General features: G+C 38.2%; 1 protein-coding gene and 1 long non-coding RNA gene across 2 annotated transcripts; both read left to right on the forward strand.

The window, feature by feature from the left end:
• The first annotated feature begins 8,372 nt into the window (after positions 1-8,372).
• On the forward strand, positions 8,373-13,155 carry LOC126591542 (ruvB-like protein 1). Its single transcript, XM_050257258.1, has 12 exons — positions 8,373-8,611; positions 9,037-9,225; positions 9,370-9,501; positions 9,606-9,755; positions 9,960-10,115; positions 10,681-10,815; positions 11,790-11,855; positions 11,937-12,043; positions 12,264-12,363; positions 12,503-12,594; positions 12,674-12,743; positions 12,842-13,155. Exons 1-12 carry the CDS (start codon positions 8,522-8,524, stop codon positions 12,929-12,931), a joined length of 1,377 nt encoding a protein of 458 aa, XP_050113215.1. The 5' UTR covers positions 8,373-8,521; the 3' UTR covers positions 12,932-13,155.
• Positions 13,156-15,433: 2,278 nt separating this feature from the next.
• Positions 15,434-17,617, forward strand: LOC126588549 (uncharacterized). The gene is made up of 2 exons (XR_007611513.1): positions 15,434-16,256; positions 17,223-17,617. It is a non-coding gene; the product is annotated as an uncharacterized LOC126588549 (long non-coding RNA).
• The last annotated feature ends 4,799 nt before the right edge of the window (positions 17,618-22,416 follow it).

Raw genomic sequence — 22,416 nt, forward strand, 5'->3', positions numbered from 1 at the left:
TTTCCTTTAAAAAATCAAAATCATCAAAATAACTTATTTCTTAACGTTTCGAAACAGGTTACCCCCGTGTCACTTTCGTGTAAACTTGTTAAGAACCCGTTATTAATGGGTTCTTATCATGTGACTCGATAACGACCTGATTATTTATCGTGTTGACTCGAAATCCATTATTTTCATGTTATTTACGTGTCATGTTAACAAGTCATGTAAGAAATTGTCAAGTCTACGCCTAGTGCAACCCGTTTGATACAATCAAACAAATAGGCATGATGAGTAGCTAGAGATCTATCCTAAACATGTAGATTGTTGACAAAATACCCAACACTAGTGACAACATAAAAAGGTCGTACCCAGTGCACAAGGCTCCCGCTTTCCGCAGGGTCTGAGAGAGGTGAATGTCGGCTAGCCTTACCCCCATTTATGGAGAGGCTGCTCCCAAGTCTCGAACCCGAGACCTACCGCTCATGGACGAAGGCACTTGCCATAGCACCTAGTGACAACATCCGCAAGAAAATTGGCCTCCATGAAACGTGCTTCTAGCTAATCACCTCAAAATAACCAGTCAGCTTCCAAATGTCCTCCGAGATCGTCTTCAGTCTCTAAGGGGATGTGATAAGTGCCACAGATGGAGTTAACAAGAAGTTTGGAGTCTCCTTCAACATTGATTCTTTTGAAACTCCTAATTTTTGCCATCCATAATTCATCTCGAAGAGCCAGACATTTCGTTATAGAAATGGTATTATGTCCAACCTACTAGCCCCTGCTAAAATAAGCTCCCCATTCTCATTTCTAATGACGAAACCTGCCGCCGCACCTTGATTAATAATAGAACCATCAAAGTTTAATCTAACAAAACTGGAATCAGGGGGGACCATTTGTTGGATTTGTCATTCCTTCTACTGGAAATCGGAATCTTCTTATTTGTTTTTATATATTCCTTGCCAATTTTTAGGGCAATAACAACAACTCTCTTAGGGTCAATTCTTTTATTCTGAAAAACTGTTAAGTTTCTCTCTTTCTAAATTTACCAGCAAATGAGCAAAGCAGCACTTGTGTCATTTAGATTTTCATCCACCTTGTAATTAAGAGATTGGAGCTAGTCATTGAACCGTATGGAACGATTTATCTTTATAGTATTAGAAATATTTGGACTACTCCAAACTTGTTTAGCAAAAGTTCAATTCATAAAAAGATAACTTGTGTTTTCATTCTCCAAGTTGCAAAGAGGGCAAACAGTGGGAATGTTATTAATATGTCTAGATAGGCAATCTCATGTATGAAGTCTTCCCACGATAAGCAATGGGCTCAATATTTTAATGTTATGAGGTACATTAAGCTTCCACATTCTCTTCAGGAGATCCACAAAATTATCACCATTATTTGCACTGTTGAGGAACAAGGAGCAAATGATATGCTACAAATCTTATAACAATATATGTATCTACAATAGAAGAAAGGAAATCTCGTTCCCAATTGCAATTACCAATGAAGTGATTGACCTTCAAGTTCCAGTTGATACTACTTAATTGATCATTGCTAAAGAGGTTAGATAGACGGAAAGGAAAAACCCAGTTGTGAGTCCAAAAAATGATGCTTTCTCCATTTCCCACCACCCATCTTAATCCCATCTTAACAACATGCCTAGCATTTAAGATGCCTTTCTAGGCACAAGAGTGATTTTGTCTAACTTCCGTTTCCAACAAACCCTCATGTTTTAATTACTTGTTTCTAACAATTTGAACCCATCAATTTTGATCATTAGTAATAATTTTCCAGCCTAATTGGACCAAGCAAGCATTGCTGAAATGAACACTCTTTCTAATACCCAGACCACCACTCTCTTTTGAAGATAAAACTTTATCCCAAGCAATTAGGACTAATTTACAATCTTTTTTCCCATAGAAATTTCCTACTTTCCTAGTCAATGGCTTTATTAACCTTCTCTGACTCAGATCCCATCCGGATATTTCTAGACGGAGCCGGCGGAACACATCATTGTGGCCGTTTATGCAAAATAGATGTAAATCTTGTGGCCTCAATTTTTGTTTATTTATTTCACGAGGAATGAGGCGGTGCCTCTTCCTTCTTTCCCTTATCCTCTTGGGGGCGTTTGTTTGCCCTCATGGAACTGGACTGGACTAGCTGTTAGTCCAATACTGTATTTGTTCCATGTTGGGATTAACATTAATGAGACTAAAAGGGACTAGCATGGACAAAACCCTTTACTAAGAGGTCTTAGCGAGACCCCCCAATAACCATGAGACTAGCTAAGACTATCCTCTCTCGTCCTCGTCATGCTCAACAACCACTCCCGATAGACTCCTCGTCATCTCCGGTCACCTAGATCATAATAAAATATTAATAATTTATATATTAAATAATATAATATTAGAATTTGTTATTATTCAGCTTCTTAGTCCAACACTGCACCAAACGCTTCACTAAGTTAGTCCAGCTTAGTCAAGTTTAAGCCAGTCCAGCTTAATCTTTGAAGCTAGTCCAGTCCGAAATAATCCGGCGCAACAAACGCCCTTGGTGGTTTCTTTCCTCCTCCTCTCCCCCGAAAACTCAGATACTAAGTAGCAATCTTTGCAAGCTTGCCATCGCGACCAAATTATCCTCAGCAGAGGTTTGGGGACGAAGGAAAAGGCTCAGCGCGGACCTCGTAACCCTCCCCGTCTTCGTCTCACCGCCATCGACGATGATGGTGTGCGAAGATCGGATCGGCCACAACCAGTGGAGGTATCGAAGGGAAAATGAAGTGGGCCCAATGATATGCCTATTGAAACGATTTGCTTCTTCCTCTTTATCCTTTTTTGAATTCTTCATCCATGGAGTTTGCCCTTGAAATTTTTCCTAAATTCACTTCCATCTTGTTTTTTTTCCTATTCTTGATTGAAAGCACTACAAGCAATCCAGATTATACTTGTGGTTTTCTGAAAAATTGATGGATTAATACTTGGGTACATGAGAAAACTTTTCTTTTCTGGGTATTTTGATGGGTCCTCGGTTTTTGGAATGCGAGACAAAAAAAATGCAGAGGTTTTTGGGACGAAGGGGGAATGTAACAAAAACGGATAACAGCTGGAAAAAAATTGAAAATAATTTCTGACTGTAGGATTTGTGCTAAACGGTAGGGATGAATTGATCTCCACGGGATCCGGAGAGAATGATCTGGCGAGGATCCTGATCCTTTTGGGACAAAGGGGGAAGCAACAGAAACGGATGACGGTTGGAAAAAAAAAATTGAAAACAATTTCTGACGGTAGGATTTATGCTAAACGGTAAGGATGAATTGATCCCCACGGGATCCACATAGAAGGATCCGGTGAGGGTCCTGATCCCTTCTCCATTTAAACCATGTCATTGTATTGTTAGGAGTACCCAAAAGATTAGCTTTAATAAAAGTTAGTCTTCCTGCTTTGAAGAGGAGTATTGGCTTTTTAGCCATATAACTTATTTTGAATTTTAATATTAAGCTCCTTAGCATTAAAAGGATCTTTCCAAAATATAATATTGTAAATACCTAAACACCTAACAATTGTAGTCTTATGTTGAATTTGGAGAATATTAACAACATCACTTCTAATTTGATTGTTAGCATTATTTGAGAAATATAAAGAAGATTGGTTAATTTTTAATCAATTCTTTTTTCTTTTTATTTTGGCTTACTAATTGAATTCAAGGGTATTTAGGCATTTTACTTTTTACACATCTATTTATCTCTAGTTTTCACACTAAAGCCACTCTCAATTCCAATTTTGACAACTCTAATTCAAAGCCATGAATTTTGTGTCTTTTATAAAATAAATTATTCAATTAATAGAAAAACTCTGAGTAACAAATCATTATATCAACCAAACTAAGGGTTACGTGTTCTTAGAGTCATTTCAAAGGCATCCATGTACTGCCTCGAAACTTTGCACTTGAAAAATACTTATTATAACATAAAGGAAACATCATTGGCCTATTTCAAGATTCCTTTATGTTGTAATGAGTATTTTCAAGTGCAAAATTTTTAGACAATAGATGGATGCCTTGCAAGTGAAATGACTCTCAAAACATAAATGTAACCCTTATTTTGGTTAATACAATGATCATGTTGCTTGAAATTTCTGTTGATTGAATAATTTATTTTTAAAAAAGTCTAAAACTCGTGGGTTTAAATGAGAGTTGTAAAAATGAAATTGAGATTGATCTAGTGTGTAGGCTTGAGGTAAATAGACGTCTAGAAAGTAAAATGTCTAAAATACCATTGAAATTTAACAATTTTTTAATGGGGTGAAGTGAGACCAAAATAATTGAAAATATTAGTTTTCAGGGATAAAGTGAGACAAAACCAATTTTATGAGGTAAATTGTGGCTTAATGAGAGTTTCATGGGGCATTTCAATAAATAAGTCAAGAATAATTATGACCGAAACTAAAAGAAGAAAAATGTGAAAAATGATGTGAAAAAATCACACCCTTTTAGTAATAAGGCTATTTATTGATTAGTTTGTACATATATCATGCTGATAGATATTAGGTATTAAATTTTTCAGACTGCCCAAAAACTATCAAATCTTTGCCACTATTAACGTAAATGGTGTGAAATGGCTCAATTTTGATAGTTTCAGGAAATAAAGTGAGAGTAAAGTAAGATTAAAATGCAGTTTCAAAGAGTAAATGTAGTCAATTTGGATTTCAAAAGATTTTAACAGATTTTTTGATATGATAGATTTCAATGGATTTTAATAGAGTTTTCAACCCTACGTGAATTTTGATATATTTATATGGATTTTCATTATAGATTTCAATGGATTTGAATAGCCTTTGATTATGAATTTCTAAGTATCACCAAACCAATACAAACATGACCAAATCCACATAAAATGAATTTCTTTGAGATATTTCATAAAGAAGTTAATTATCATCATCTCCCCAAAAATGGTCTTTCAAGGCCTTTTTCTTCCCACTCCCTTATCCTCCACATTGCTGCTTCTTCTGTCCCATTCTTCCACTCCAAAAAATCCAAAAACCCTCTTGCGCTTTTTATCAAACACCTGTAGGACCAATTCATCACAACTATATAAACAAGCCCTGCAACTCTTTCTTCAAATACCCACCACCCACCAACCCAATTCACCTCTTCATCCAATTCCCATAACCCGAGTCATAAAAAAATCAAATCCATGGATGGCAAGAGTTCTGTGAGATTCTATTACGACCCGCTAGGGTTTTGGAGAATAGTGAGCGAGGAAAGAAGGGAGTGATAGAATAGAATGTGAATATAAGCTGGATTTGAAATCCTAGGGTTGATGTGAGATTCTTTTTTCTCTTGGTTATATATATTTGTGTTCACATATCCAACAAAATCCATAACTTAATGAAATACTGTCAAATTCTTGATATTTTGAATGCATCTAGATTTATAATCACTTTAAAAATTCCTATTAAAATCTAAATTGATTATCCATAGATTTGGATGAATTTTTAAAATCATCTTAAATCCTAGTTTGACTACACTATGATTTCAAAATCTTTTTAAAATCCCCTTTCAAAATTTTGATTGACTATACTCTGATCTTAAAGTCTATTAAAGTCTTATGAAAGTATAATTTGACTACACCCCTAAGCGTTTAGTAATATTGAGAGCAAGTCCACCCTAAAAAAATGCGCCAGCACCCAACCCATTTAATCCACTCAGTGAACAGCATGTTCTAAAATATCCATAATATCCCGATATTTCCATCGAAATTTCCGTGTTTTTGGACTACTGATATTTTTTTGGACTACCAATATTTCCGATATCGTCGATATTTTAGACCTCGCTAAGTCACTCATGTATCTTACCATGCAATGTATAAAGTGTAAAATATTGTACTAATTCATTATTTATAAATGTTTATGGTGTGTTTAAACCTTTTTCATTAATTATTACATATTTTTTACATTCACAATGTTTGCCAGCTCGCTATATAATCAACTTAAATCAGTTATATTTATCATGCAATGCATTTCCTTCCAATTTTTTGTGATAAACTAATAGATATTTGACTAAATAAACATCCTGCAAAGTTTCAATAAAAATTTCCAAGTTTTTCTTACAATTTCCGTGGTTTTTATTCAATTTTTATCGATGTCGATAATATCCTAATATTTCCATTGAAATTTTCGTGTTTTTGGACTACCGATATTTCCGATATCATCGATATTTTATACCTTGGTGAACAGTGATAGACCCTAATGAACAGTAATAGGCCAAATGCATCTCCACCCCTACAAAATGCACTGGCACCCAACCAATTTAAAATATTATTAAATTTTTTTATATAATAATAAAGAAATTACACAAAGTACTAATAATAAATAAGAAATTACATCTATTAATAAAAATAAATAAGAAATTACATAAAGTACTAAAAATAAAATACTAAAAATAAAGACGAAATTACATAAAGTATTAAGAATTAAGAGGAAATTAAAAAAAGTACTACAAATAAATACGAAATTATACGAAGTCTGTGGAGCTAGGACATGTGGTGCTAGGATCTGTGTAGCTAGAACCCCCTCAACTTGTTTCCGCATCTCTTGCACGCCTTCTTCACACCACGTCTCTTTTTTCCGAAGTCCAAAAATATTTTGAATATGGAGACAGTCCTACTAGAGGCTTTTTTATAATGTCACGATCTGCTTGAGCCATAATTTCTTCTCTAAGCATCTCATTTTCTTGATTAAGTGCTTCTCTAATCATCTCGTTCTCTCGATTAAGTATTGCTCTTTGTCATTTAGCCATCGCATCACGTCTCTCAGTAGCTGCTAATATTGCTGCCATAGCAGCATTTTTTTCCTCATCTCTAGTCGCTTCCCACGCCATGTTCAGTTCACCTTGGCGAGCAAGTTCGTCCATATATTTAGTGTAGTCATTTTTGGAAGAACAACCTTTTTTCTTTGATGCCTTTTTACCTTGAGGCCTGAGGGACTAATGAGTCGATTGGGTCTCCAGCACTTCTTCAAGCGTCCCTTCTATCTCTTCAAATGTGTCGCCTTTTTGTTCAGCCGTGTCTACCTTTGCCGAACTGTGTAGACCCATGCCGTGCATGACAACTTCTAGACCAATTGCCACAATTCTGTATCTGGGGCAATCTTTGACAATTTGCCAACATTCCCATTTGCTGAATGATTTGTTGTGGTTCTTCGAATTGTAGAATGCTTGTGCTTGTAGTGTCTATAAATGTGGGACAATACAATATTATAAAATGCGGTTGTAACACAAATAAATAAATTAAAATATTGATGTGGGTGGAATACATATAAATAAATAAAAATATTGTCACCTGATCCGCTAAACTTGTCCCACTATGCAGATTACTGGAATCATGAGAGATGGGGTTTTTCCTACAAGTAAAGGATACGTTGAATTTTTTCCAATGACCTTGAAGACCTTGACTACTTTTGGTGTCTTTTCCATGTACATCGCAAAACCATTTCGTAATTTTACTCGACATTTCTTGCTTATCATCTCATTACCTGTAATCAGGTCATGAGTAGTGTGAACCCAGCATTCACACAACGTAACATCTTTGATGAGCTTCCACGTAGTCATTTTTTTCTCTAAAAAAATTATATGAAAGCTTTGGTAGAAAGTGTTGAAAATATTGAAATGTGGTGTAAGGTAGAAGATGAGGGTTAGGTATTTATAGATTTTTTTAAAAATTTTTAATGTATTTTTTAACAATTTTTAATTAATTTTCTTATAAATTTTAATTTAGTTAATTAATCTGGACTATTGGATTTGAAAAGGATTCAAATCCAACAGCCTAAACGTTGACACGTGGCCAACGGTCATAATTCTGATCATTGTGCCTTTTTTTTATAAAAAAAAAAAATTTGGAGGGAAAAACGTGGATTGTTGATATCTGGATCGGACGGTCCAGATCAAGCCACGTCACTAGCCGTTGGATGTCAAATTCAAAATTTTTTGACCGTTGGAAATCCAACGGCCAAGAAATGAACATGTGGCCTCCCCATCTGATCCCTAAGTGCGCCAGCGCTAGAGGACCACCCCAATTTTGTTGTCGGGACGCGTGTATCGCATGCGCCTGGCTCAAAAAAAAATGAACTGGCCTGTGATGTCATGCTGGCGTCAGCATGACATCAAGCGGGCCATCCCATAGCTCAGTCCATTTTGAGCTGGCCTGGAGACCATCTTGGGCTGGGTGCCGTCCTATCCACTGGGCTGGAGCGGTTTGCCTTGGTGCCGGGCCAATTTTTGTGCTGGGTGCCGGCCTAAAAAGTCCCGGTGGACTTGTTCTGAGTGATTTGAATTCTAAAAGCCCGGCCCAAAGCTCATATCTGAAATGGTAGCCCATCTAATAGGAGAGCTGAAGAAGGAAAATAAGGTCTCCATTTTCTTCTTCTTCCTCGTCTCTGATACAGAGGACCAAATTCTTCACAGGTTTCAACACCTGTACTAGAACTTTCTTCTCTAAAAAACCCTAATTCAAGAGGGAGAGGGAGAGGGAGAGGGAGAGGGAGAGATGGACAAGGTGAGGATAGAAGAGGTTCAGTCCACTACCAAGAAGCAGCGCATAGCCACTCACACCCACATCAAAGGCCTTGGTCTTGAGGTCTCTCTCTCTCTCTCTCTCTCTCTCTCTCTCTCTCTCTATATATATATATATATATATATATATATTGTAGCTGATGCTTCATTTTTTTACTTTTGTGTTCACTGAATTTGCAATGTTGTTTACTGTGACTTTCCCTAGCAATTTTGTGTGTGTGTGTGTGTTTGAAATCAAAGGTCAGTGCTTTATCTATAGATAATATTGTATTGATAAATAAATCGACTTCTGGCTGCAAAGAAACCAACTTATAAACCGGACAAGTATAAGGGTCGATTCTTCTGGCCATTTTTTGGAAGAAAATGGCTAATGTATCTATTTTTTACTTTGATACTGCAATGATTTTCCTTTCTCAGCATTTTATGGACTGATCTCCATCTGAATGAATTGCAATGTTCTATGGGTTTTTTGGTGTCATTCTTTTTCAGGCCAATGGAAGAGCAATACCTTGGGCAGCTGGCTTTGTTGGTCAGGGGGAGGCAAGAGAAGCTGCTGGCCTTGTTGTTGATATGATACGACAGAAGAAGATGGCTGGTCGGGCACTTCTGCTGGCTGGACCTCCTGGAACAGGAAAGACAGCACTGGCTCTTGGTATATCTCAGGAGCTTGGGAGTAAGGTATTCTGACCATTTTTTTCTCAGTAATCTAGTATTTAATGTTAAACTGATTATCCTGTGTTTTGTGGGAGATTCTGATTCATATTCCATTAGGAATAGGTTTTTTCATTATGATTTCGAATGGTCGATGGTTCTTGTATGCAGGTTCCATTCTGCCCGATGGTTGGATCAGAAGTATACTCATCGGAAGTAAAGAAAACTGAGGTTTTAATGGAAAATTTTAGACGGGCTATTGGTTTGCGTATTAAGGAAAATAAAGAGGTCTATGAAGGAGAGGCAAGTTGCTAATTGATATCAAATTCTTTATCAATAATTCGGTCAGATAATGCTATTTGAGTTGGTTGGTTATGGTTCTTGATGTTTTGATATTCTCATTTTAGGTGACAGAGCTCACACCAGAAGAAACAGAGAGTGTTAGCGGTGGCTATGGTAAAAGCATTAGTCATGTCATCATTGGATTAAAAACTGTTAAAGGAACCAAGCAACTGAAGTTGGACCCCACTATTTATGATGCATTGATTAAGGAAAAGGTAAGGCCCTATTATTTACTGTGTAGAAGAGAGATTTTTGTTTCGCCATGTTGATTATATAATTTTACTTACTATTTTAGACTGTATGTGAAGCTACTGATGGCAAATAGTCTAAACAATGTCCAACTCATGTTGTCATGTTAAAGGGGCTTTTATATCAGGTCATTTCTTCTTTTCATACAACTTTGTTGATACAACATGCAGGTAGCTGTTGGTGATGTTATATACATTGAAGCAAATAGTGGAGCAGTTAAAAGAGTTGGTAGAAGTGATGCTTTTGCTACAGAGTTTGATCTTGAAGCAGAAGAGTACGTACCACTTCCAAAAGGAGAGGTTCACAAAAAGAAGGAGATTGTGCAGGTTTGTTCTATGTGATCTGTGCTCTTTTTGTAAATGTTCGCTTTGATGTTGATAGCATCCATTTTGTGGACGTAGTCTAGAATTGATTTTTTCATCAGCTTGCAGCCTTATTAGTAACTATATGGATTATTACTCAAGCTGATTGGTGAATGGTTCTGGCTGGCTGGATGCTAAATATTTTCAGAAGGAATATGCATCATCCTTGTATGATGCAGATGTTTCCCAAATAATACATTTCTATGTTTTATTGTTGGGTTAATATGGGGAAGGATTCGTGAAATACGCTGAAAATTTTATTTCCCTGCAATTGAGTAGTTGGACTTGATTGATTGGTCAATTCATCGAATTGGACTCCTAATATTTTTTTTTGGAATACCATCTGAACCTACCCCTATTGGTATCTCTTCCTAAGTCCATTAACAGTACAACTTCTGATCAATTTTTCATCGTGCTTTCTTTAAATTCTATATGTCCAATATTTGTTGACAGAATTTAATTTTTGTGTACAGATAATCTGCTCTTTTCTTGATGCTCAATTTCTGTTCACTTATACAACTCCTGACAGGATGTAACACTACATGATCTGGATGCTGCAAATGCGCGGCCTCAAGGTGGTCAAGACATATTATCTCTAATGGGTCAGATGATGAAGCCGAGGAAAACAGAAATTACTGACAAGTTGCGACAAGAAATAAATAAGGTAGTCTTGTAATAAAGAAATGTTGACCCCACTTAATGTCTTTTCTGTGATAGGAGCCAAAGATATGGTTTCCATATGAGAAAGGATCCTTACTAATTTCTTCAATATGGTTGGAGAAGCCTGCTGAAAATGTTACTAATGAAGTCAATTGATAAAAAAGTTCCAAGCCTTTGACGTATTATAAGTCAAATCAACTTCAGTTTTATTTTCCATTTAATTGGGCTTGATGACATCTATTTTCAACATGAATTGAGACACTAATAATCTAGAAACAGCTAACTCTTTGCCTACTTCCCAGTGTTCATAGTTCTTCGTATGGATTAGATTGGCAAATGTTTTGAATTCGTTGCTACTTCACTAGTCTGTCACCAGAGATTTTACCCCTGCATTTGGAATTTATTGAGGAGCGCTTTTATCGGCGGTGGAGGTGGGCAGTCTATCAAGGAAGTTTTTGGAAGTGGCAGTAGCTTGGAAAGTTTTGATAGTTTGCTGAAAGTAGTTATTTGGAGGAAGGAAGTTTTGGAAGTGGCAGTAGTTTAGTAGCTTGGAAAGTTTTGAGAGTTTGCTGAAAGTGGTTATTTGGAGGAAGGGAACAATAGTGCGCTTGAGGGAGTTCTCTACTTATTATATGTATGGAAGCAGGGTGAGCTGGTTCATGGAGTATACTAAGTTTAAAACTTCAAGTTTAATTTCTCGTTATGATTTCTTTCTTCTCTAGTCTATGGTAGGGTATTTCAAATTCCTGTAGTTGAGCGCTCAGGTTTTTTCATGCAATGAAGAATTTCAAACAAACTATTTTCTCTTCCTAATCCCTAAACTCTAAACCAATTTCTTTAAAATGAAACTTACAATTAATTGAAATAATTTACTTAGGTTGCACCAGTAATACAGTTTTTTTCCTTGTAACAATATTCCTATTAGCTTTAAAGTTAAAGGGAAAGAAGTTGTTTGATACACTTAATGATTGATGACAGGTTGTTAACCGGTATATTGATGAGGGTGTAGCGGAGCTTGTACCTGGAGTTCTGTTCATTGATGAGGTTATTTTTTCATCCAAGTCAAATCCTTTATAACTATTACATTTCTCCTAATCACTTGTACTTTTAAATCTTGACCAATAGGTACATATGCTGGATATGGAGTGCTTTTCGTACTTGAATCGTGCTTTGGAGAGCTCGTTGTCTCCAATAGTGATATTTGCGACCAATAGAGGAATTTGCAATGTAAGGTATGAGAGTTCTAATCATACAGGCATTTGCCCATATAACTTGTGAGGTACTACCTATATGTCAGTATAAAAGGATGTACCCAGGCAATGCCTATCTTTCCATGTCCAATTGTGCAAGGGTTTCCTAGAAACCTTCAGTATTCTGACGGTAACGTCCTTTCAGTTTGCTCACTGTAATTGTAATGTCTTGCTTTCTAACCATGAGTACGTTACTGTGCAGAGGGACTGATATGGCTAGTCCTCATGGAATACCCGTTGACTTGTTGGACCGGTTGGTGATCATCCGAACACAGACTTATGGCCTTGAAGAGATGATCAAGGTCTAGACCAATTTCATTTGCTTATTGTCTATGAAATTTCTCTTTCTACTCTTATCAAGTACCAAAACTACTAATTTTTTTTCCTTTCCTGAAAAGTGTCAAAACTACTGATTACTGTAATGGTTGGTGCTTGAGCCAGATCTTAGTAATTCGTGCACAAGTGGAGGAACTGGCAATAGATGACGACAGTTTGGCTTACCTCGGAGAGATAGGACAAGAATCATCTTTAAGGTCTGGCATAAATTTTAGATGTGATAGCTGTGAGTTCATTCCCTCTGAAGGATGCTCACTTTATTTATTGTTTCATCAGGCATGCTGTTCAGCTCTTAACACCTGCAAGCATTGTGGCGAAAATGAATGGCAGAGACAAAATCTGCAAGGTAGTTACAAATTTGACAATGTTATTATGTTCTGAAGTGAATTGTCAAAGCCTTATCATTCACGAAATTAATGCACTATTGTTTTGTATGATCCGTAGGCTGACCTAGAGGAGGTGGCTACGCTATATCTGGATGCAAAGTCTTCGACAAAGATTCTTCAATTGCAGCAGGAAAAGTACATTACATAAGTACCGAACAGTTTCTCTAGAAGTCTTAGTTTCGTTTTCGAAGTAGCATGATTTGGTACTATCTTCACTTTCCCTGGCTTTTGCTTGAGTGAAATACATTGGTTAAGTAAATGGTTTCGTGTTTTGTATCTTCCATCTGCGTGAGAGATTCTTTGCAATTTTCAAAATGCAAAAAGTCAGTGAAGATAGTTATAATCGAATTGTCACTTTTCTTGTTTGATCAAGTATTGGGCATGAGACAGGTTTCTGTTAAGCAATTGTGCGTGCCTACTATTCTGCCGTGTTGTATACGACCATTTTGCAAGTATACTTACCGAAGGCGATGGGGCTGGTATTACCATCGGTGTCGAGCTTTGAGTCGATAACCATGGAAATTAGGTTCCTTGTGGTTGTGGCTTGTTGGGCTGAGCAGGCACCGTAGAGTCTAACAAGTATCATATATGAACTCAAAAGGGAAGTAATGCCTCGTTGCGGAAAGAGTTTCTATTAACTTGTTATTATCGTGGAAATATCTTCCTTGCTACGTAGCTTTTAATCTAAGCCGTCCATTTTATAGTTCTGGCTTGTCAGTGGCCGTGATACTCTGTGACAGAGAGATTGGTGGCGGGGCTGTTGGTCTGTACTGCGGGAAAGAGGTTCGATCGATGTGGTGGTGGTCTTGAAGGGAGCGTTTGGTATGTAAACGGGACAAAATGGTACGGAATGGAACGGAAGTTGCATGCTACGTTTGGTACGCGTATGCTAAAATGGAACAAAAAGATTATATGACCAACATACTCCTGCCATATCTGTTGTTTAGTACAATGAGCCATTTTTTTATTGTTCATCTGGATCAACTCCTTCCTGGTTGTTTTTCACTTTCAGCTTTTTGACCTCCAAGTTCATCTGGATCAACTACAAGTTTTTTGCACAATTAAGTTAGGGTAAATTACATTTTATCCTATCAGGTTTCGATGCAATTACAACCTCATACAATTTTAAAACATCTCAATCTCATACATTTAATATTTTTTTTTTCAATTTCATACAACCGTTAAAAAATATATTAAATTAATCGTTAAGTGATGACATGGCAAATAAGGGGTTCCTATTTGTGCTGACGTGACTGCACATTTGTGCCACATGGCTAAACACTTAATAATTTTTTTTTTAAATATTAAAATTATAATTAAAGAAAAGTAAAAAAAAAAAAAAAAAAAAAAAAAAGAAGCCCAGAAATCCCCTTCGTCTTCCCCACCCCCTTCTCCTTTCCCCACTCAAGCCCACCCCCAAATCAAACACACACTCTCTCTCTCTCTCTCTCTCTCTCTTTCTCTCTCTCTCTTTCTAATCCCTAGCTCCAAAAATCCCCTTATCGTTTGGTCTTTCACAGTCCTCGTCATCGTCGGAGTCGAACTCCTCGTCGTTTGGCCGCTGGCAGTTGAGGAACTCATAGGAATAGGGACGAGAAGCAACATGGCGAAGACCTCGTTGGTGGTGGGGACGGCGAGGAGGTGGAGGGTGGAGATCCAGCAGAGAATTAAAGGATTGGAGAGGAGGAGAAGGGATAAGAGGGCAACTGTTAACCCTAAAAACTACCAAGCCAACGTGGCGCGCATGCCGAATAATTAATAAGCTAACTACGTCATTCGATTGTGTGCGGGGCGTGCCAACTCGTCGGCCGAGTTCGGCCGAGGATTAAAATATGTTGTTGTGGCATTGGGCGCGTTGCTGACTTCTTGATCTTGCGACTGCGGCCGAGGAAGGAACACGTCTCGGCCTTCGGGTTCTAGAGCCTGAAGACAAGGCTGCTAGTTTTGCGAAGTTCAATTTCAAATTCGGCTTTCAATGTGCTGAATGTAGTAATCTGATAACACCTCACTTCGTCGAGAAGGTTGATGAGATGACCTTTACCAACACGGACTAGGAAATCCTTGTTAACCGAGACTTGGATAAATAACTAGTTGGTCTCGAAACTGGGCTATTTATCCAAACTGAAGGTGCTCATCGGTCAGCTGATTCTACGGCTCCAATGCTATTTATTCAAACTGAAGATGTTGCCGGTTGCTTTTATAGTGTTGTTTATCCAAACTAAAGATGTGTTGGTGGGAAGAAAGGGAAAGAGGATAAAATCTTAGGGTTGTTGAGAAGCTTTACACAGGGCAATTTGTGTGAGGGGTTTTTTTAGTCGTCTGCCACTTGGTACTTATGGGTACCGCTTGGTACGTGGGATGGGACGGAACAGAATGAGATGAGGTGTTCCGTCCCACGTTTGGTGCACCTAAAACGGGTGGAATGTGCTATCCCACGAGACGAATTTTGGGTGAATTTTGGTTCCGCCTCCTCCTTGGAACGACTCGTTCCACCTTTGTGGAACACAAAATTATAACATTTTAAGACAAAAATGCCCCTTATCTTTTTCAATATTTACACCATTCATCTTCATTCCATCTGGGAAATTTGATGAAATAGCCAAAATTTTGATCCTGAATTGAATTTTAACCAACTATTATATTTTTATAATTATAACCAAAATTTGACATGAAAATATTACAATACGCTTTTTTAATTAAATAATTACACAGCTACATCTTCTCCATCTATTATGCAGTCTTTTCGATTCTTTCCTGCAACACAGTCAGTTTTGTTCTACTCTCGTATTGATTTTGTTTCTTACAAAAAATAACTACATAAAACCCTAAAACACCACAGCATCCATCCCATTGTCAATTTAATGGTTTTTTTTTTTTCAATAACGAGCCTATTGGTCGGAATTGGATCGATATATCTCATATGACTTGGATAAAGGAATCGGTTGATAGGATCTTAATTACCAGTCATCACGGAAGCTCGTTTGTGAAGGAAGGAAATGCATCACGTTAATGTTTATTTTATAGTGATTTGATGTTTTTGTTGATTCTCCGTTTTCTTTTCACCAGAATTGAATCTACAAATCTCTGATGACTTCAATAGACGAAGTTACCGACTGACAGTTGACGAAGATGAAGAAGCTATATGTTTCAGTAAACTTGAGTAAAGAAGATATACTTTTGTAATTATTTTGGTTAAGAGAGGGGAATAAAGTATTTTCATATCAAATTTTGGTTAGAATTATGAGAATTTATAATAGGTGGCTAAAATTCTATTTGTGATCTAAATTTTGGCTATTGTTCCAAATTTTCCATTCCATCTCTATAGCTGCCTTTCTTTTCCCCGTAGCCTTCCCCCTCATCATCTCCCATAGCCTTCCTCCTCATCTTCTTTCCATCCCTCCCGACTGCACCCAGCCAGCAGGCAGCATCACGGAGCCACTTCCGCGTGTGCGACATGCTGCAGATTGACCCAGGTATCTATCTTTTCTTAATTCTTAATTTTTCTTCTTTCTAAGAACATAATCATGCTTTAATGCCTTAATTTGAAGATTTTGGTATTGTAATTAGATTCAATTTGGAAAATTAAATTAGAAATTGGGGGTTTTAGTGTTAAATCGAATTTTAGGGTTAGGAATTAGGAGCATATATTTCAGCGTGATTCCTTTGTAAATACGAGCAGTCTCATCCTCTACACACATAGGTCCGTGATTGTCTGGGTATAGTTTATTTGTTAATGAAGATCAGGCCCGTGATTGTAGTCTATATACAGTATCGAAGAATCATTCAGCCACCACAAGGTTATTGTAATTAGATTCAATTTGTAATCAGGCTTTAATTCCTTAATATGAAGATTTGGTATTCTAAGGTCAGAATCAGGCTTTAATGCCTTAATCGTGTGTGTAGTGAATGAGCTCAGAAGAGAAATGTTGTTCTAAAAGATTGATTTGTCATTTGTAATTGGGTTGTGAATATCTGCAGCAGGCTTTTAGACAAGAAAAGAATGGGTTCAAGTTTGAACTAATTTGAAACCTCCCCAGGTTGTTTTAAATGACATTGTTTTGGGTACATGATAACTCTGACAATTATATGATTTTTATATGTTTATGGGGATAAACAACATTTACCTCAACGCGGTATCTTTGTAATCTTTTAGTGAAGAGTATCTGTTTTTGCCAGAGACGTCATAACAATCTGGTCGAAGATCCTTATGAATGGAGTGTTGTGGAGTCCAAGCACTATATGGTTCTTTGCAATGCCGTTGACGTCAATCCTTTCGTTGATGTTCAAAAGTTAACTTTCTTTGTGCATGAAAATTGACTTATGTGCAGTGTTGTTTATCTATTTTGGGTTTAAGAGAGTATAATTATCTTTAGTTGCCAATATTGGCTATTATTGAGACATTATTGACTTTCTACAGAACTTTTTATTGAATTTTGCAGGCTTGGACTAGGTGTTGTAGCTCCCCGCCCATCCAAGTTTGTATCTTCAAATTATCCCCTTGAAAGGAAATTACGTTACAAGTTGGATGCCGCAAGAAGAAATGCTGCTAAAATTGCGGAGGAGTCCACACTAGCTGCTAAAGATGATGAAGAAGAAGACAGCAGAACTAGTGCCTTTGCAAAGAAAAGACCAGCAACTCTAGTTCATGAGAAATGTTAGTTATTATTTTATTTTTTTTGGAAGCTGAGAAATGCCAGTTTGTGTTTATGTAATTATATGATATGGGAGGCAAATGAGCTGCATTGCACAACATTGTTGTATAAATTAAGTCACTTTCTTAAAACCTGACATAATTTTTTGTTATTATTAAAGAGGCTTGTGTGTTTGCAGATCACTTTTGTAGCTTCCTCTCCTATTTTTATTTGAATCCATGGCATAACATATATTCAGTTATGTGCTAGTGTAAAAAACATATCATAGATAAGTATATGTGTTCCAATATGAACAAGTCCAAAAATAAAAAAAGTATTTGTTTGTACCATACTTGACCAATCCCGAAACTACTGAGCACCGATTAACGTTATACCGTTAAGGATCCAGAAAAGTTTCCCTCCAACTAGGAGCCAATCACAGCACGACATGTGTCGACATCAGAAACCAATCATAGTGCGACACGTGTCAACATCAGAAGCAAATCACAACACGACACGTGTCAATGTCAGAATGAAACTAGAAACTCTCTTCTATAAATAGAGATCATTCTCTCACAATATTTCCTAATGTCAATTGTACTAAATCATTCACTAGTACTCATTAAAGGAGAGCTTGAACCTATGTACTTGTGTAAACCCTTCACAATTAATGAGAACTCCTATACTCCGTGGACGTAGCCAATCTAGGTGAACCACGTACATCTTGTGTTTGCTTCCCTGTCCCTATCCATTTACATACTTATCCACACTAGTGACCGGAGCAATCTAGCGAAGGTCACAAACTTAACACTTTCTGTTGTACCAAAGTCCTCGCTGATTTTGTGCATCAACATTTGGCGCCGTCTGTGGGAACGACACTTATTCCCACTCTCTTCAGCTTTGCCAAGCTGGTTTCCACCATTTGTACACTCTCTTTTGACCAAGCATCCCTCTCCAACATGAGGAGCGAAGGAAGCCACAGCACACAAAATGACACCCCTCTTGCACCTAGTGCGAAGCAACGAAAGAAGGAAGGAAAAAGGGTTGCTCTTCAAGCTAAAGTCGATGAGATAGAAGCTTAGAACAACAAGATAACAATGAAGAATGAGGTCCTCCAGGAGCAGTATGAAAAGTTCTTTGAGACGCTCCATGAAACTAGGTGTACTCAAACACGCGAGCTCATTGCCCCTGTGGACATCAACCATCATCTAGGTGCCTCCCAACACGGAGGGTCGCCTCCCTTCGACATGGGTATCTCTGATGATGAGCGAGCTAATCATCAAAACATTGATCAACATGAGACTTTTCTTAACCCAGATGCTTCGACCAGAAGTAGAAGAAGTGGAGGAAGACACCTTCTTGCAGAAGGGTTGGAAGGATTGAAAGCCGTTTATCGTGACTGCTGAGACTTCTTAAAGCAACGTTGAGAGAATCCCCTCCACATAAGCTTGAAGATCAATGACCCAAGGGTTTCTGAAAGACTCGGTCCCCTCCCACGACCCAGGCCAGCTGCCAATCTAAGGAAGGAACGACAGGTCTTAGAGGAACATGAAGGTACGGGGGACTCTGAGGTATTCTGACAGACTCGCCCTAGAAGTCAGTACTGCGAGTCCAAGAAAAAACCACACGCCTTTGCTCAAACTTTCCTACTTCTAAGAGGCCATGGAGACTTACGAAAGAAAATTTCAGTGGTACATGACTCCACTTAGGACTCCCTTGTCTTACAACTCCTTGAGGAAGTAAACAAGTTGAAGGCCGAACGTCAAGCCGAGATACCTGACTGGAACCAACCCAGGCCTTGCCCTCTCACAAGAAGGATCCTTGACACCCTCCTTCAAGCGAAGACAAAACAAAAGCTTGGTTTACAACTCTATACTGGAAGGGAGGACCTAATTGAACACCTTAACCTCTTTGAGTTCACTATGACATATCGGATGCACACTGACGAAGAACGATGTCTTTTCTTCCCCTCCACCCTCTCTAACGGAGCTCTAAACTGGTATTGCCGTCTTCCACCTGAGATAGTAGACTCATTGGAGGAATTGAAGAAACTGTTTGTCTCTCAACACATCTTTCAGAACGATCACTTACATTCTGCAAATGACTTGTACACTATTCGCCAGAAGCCGGACGAGTCACTACAAAAGTATGCCGGTCGCTTCAGCCATGAGTATTCTCGCTGCGCTGAGGCAGATGACAAGACCGCCCTCAAGGCCTTCACGGCAGGCCTACGTGATTGTTTTTTCAAGTACATGATCAATGCCAACACTTGGAAGACTTACTCTCAGGTGATGGCACAGGCTTACAACCACGCCTCCGCCGAAGCAAAGACATACCAAGGGAACCCCCATATAGTTAACCCCTATCAACAAATGGGAAGTGGAAGTCAAGTTCTACCAAGTGAGGAGATATTAGCCATTCAGACAGCCATTGCATCATCTCCTGCCTCATTTAGTTACTCGCTAAGTCACCAAACGTATATGTCTCTTGGTAAGAGGAAGGATTTTTACTTTCAGCAAACCCATTACAACAAAAGGGATAAAAGTTCGTATCAAGACAACCAGGGGTGAACGTACCGTCGACTATTATGACCATGGGGCCAAGCCTCACTCCTTCAAAATGGAGGACTAGGTAATGAAGGAAATGCTATTATAAGAAGGCATACACATTACAAATGTTTTAACTCTTAACCGCTTGAGATTTTTTGTCACACAAGCCATTCGGCAAATATTTAAAGAAGAGGGAATTCAGACAACTTCTTTTGAGTCTTTTGAGTTCCTAGCACTGGAACACTTGGTCTACACTGACCTACCTTTATACTCCAACTCAGAGCTTCAACATGCGTACTTTGACACAAAGTATGTATACTAAGTGTTACAACCAACATGGTTCACATATCAAAAGCATGGATCCCTTCATGTATAGCAAAACATTCATAAGCATCACTCATATCAATCAACATAAACATTATACATTCCAACACATTCATACATAAACATCATACATTCCAACACATTCATACATAAACATCATACATTCCAACATATCCATACATAAGTCAACTGTGCTTCGAAAGGGTTCAACATACTTTGTGGCTTCGACACTTGCTACAATATGCCTCGACACCTTGCCCTTATTCTCACCAACCAAGTGATGAAATGTGAAGAAGGAACTCATTTTCATGCTATCAACCAGGTGATGAAATGTACAACCCGTACTCTCCTTCATGCCACCAACCAGGTGATGAAATGTACAACTTGTACTCTAATATCATTTAGCAACTTGCCACTCATGCCACCAACCAGGTGAAGAAGGAACTCATCTTCATGCGACCAACCAGGTGATGAAATGTACAACCCGTACTCTCCTTCATGCCACCAACCAAGTGATGAAATGTACAACCCGTACTCTAATATCATTTGGCAACTTGCCACTCATGCCACCAACCAGGTGAAGAAGGAACTCATCTTCGTGCCACTAACCAGGTGATGAAATGTACAACCCGTACTCTCCTTCATGCCACCAACCAGGTGATGAAATGTACAACCTGTACTCTAATATCATTTGGCAACTTGCCACTTATCTTTGTGCCACTAACCAGGTGATGAAATGTACAACTCGTACTCTCCTTCATGCCACCAACCAGGTGATGAAATGTACAACCAGTACTCTAATATCATTTGGCAACTTGCCACTCATGCCACCAACCAGGTGAAGAAGGAACTTATCTTCATGCCACCAACTAGGTGATGAAATGCACAACCTATACTCTCATTCATGCCACAAACCAGGTGATGAAATGTACAACCAGTACTCTAATATCATTTGGCAACTTGCCACTCATGCCACCAACCAGGTGAAAAAGGAACTCATATTCATGTCACCAACTAAGTAATGAAATGTACAATCCGTACTCTCCTTCATGCCACCAACTAGGTGATGAAATGTATAACCCGTACTCTAATATCATTTGGCAACTTGCCATTCATGCCACCAACCAGGTGAAGAAGGAACTCATCCTCGTGCCACCAACCAGGTGATGAAATGTGATGAAAGGTGATGAAGGAACTCACCTTCATACCACCAACCAAGTGATGAAAGCAATTCACCATTCATTCTACCTACCAGAAGACGAGTGGTACAACATGTACACGTGAACTCCTATCATTCACAAATAATAAAAAACCCTCAAGCTTGACAACTCAACTAGGGGAGCACTTATGCCCAACAAGAGTTATAGTCACCAACAAAGTTTGATTGCTAGCCAACAACAACTTCAGTGCATGGCATACGAAGATCAAGCTATTCAACCCTCTTGCATCTGCTTCAGACATTTCCCCTCTGTAACAATGCAAACACTACAACTCGTAGAAAGCTTCACACTCTTGATCAAGACATTGTGAAGCAAAACCAATTTATGGTGCCAACAAGAGCTTCATCAAAGGAGTTCAACTACAATTCTCAAAAGCTTCACACACTCTTGATCAAGACAGTGTGAAGCAAAACCAATTTATAGTGCCAACAAGAGCTTCATCAATAGAGGGCAACCACAATTCTCAAAAGCTTCACACACTATTGATCAAGACAGTGTGAAGCAAAACCAATTTATGGTGCCAACGAGAGTTTCATCAATGAAGAGCAACCACAATTCTCAAAAGCTTCACACACTCTTGATTAAGACAGTGTGAAGCAAAACCAATTTATGGTGCCAACAAAAGCTTTATCAAAAGAGTTCAACCACAATTCTCAAAAGCTTCACACACTCTTGATCAAGACAGTGTGAAGCAAAACCAATTTATGGTGCCAACAAGAGCTTCATCAATGGAGGGCAACCACAATTCTTAAAAGCTTCACACACTATTGATCAAGACAGTGTGAAGCAAAACCAATTTATGGTGCCAACAAGAGCTTCATCAAAAGAGTTTAACCACAATTCTTAAAAGCTTCACACACTCTTAATCAAGACAGTGTGAAGCAAAACCAATTTATAGTGCCAACAGGA

Source organism: Malus sylvestris, chromosome 11 (genome assembly GCF_916048215.2).
Source record: "Malus sylvestris chromosome 11, drMalSylv7.2, whole genome shotgun sequence".
NCBI classification, from domain to species: Eukaryota; Viridiplantae; Streptophyta; class Magnoliopsida; order Rosales; family Rosaceae; genus Malus; species Malus sylvestris.

What these genes read in the sequence shown, in the direction of transcription:
- LOC126591542 (XM_050257258.1), top strand. Translation starts at nt 8,522, where the DNA reads ATGGACAAGGTGAGGATAGAAGAGGTTCAGTCCACTACCAAGAAGCAG. An exon ending in TGCGACAAGAAATAAATAAG is followed by an intron (nt 10,816 to 11,789) that starts GTAGTCTTGTAA and finishes GATTGATGACAG; the next exon opens with GTTGTTAACCGGTATATTGA. An exon ending in GAGTTCTGTTCATTGATGAG is followed by an intron (nt 11,856 to 11,936) that starts GTTATTTTTTCA and finishes CTTGACCAATAG; the next exon opens with GTACATATGCTGGATATGGA.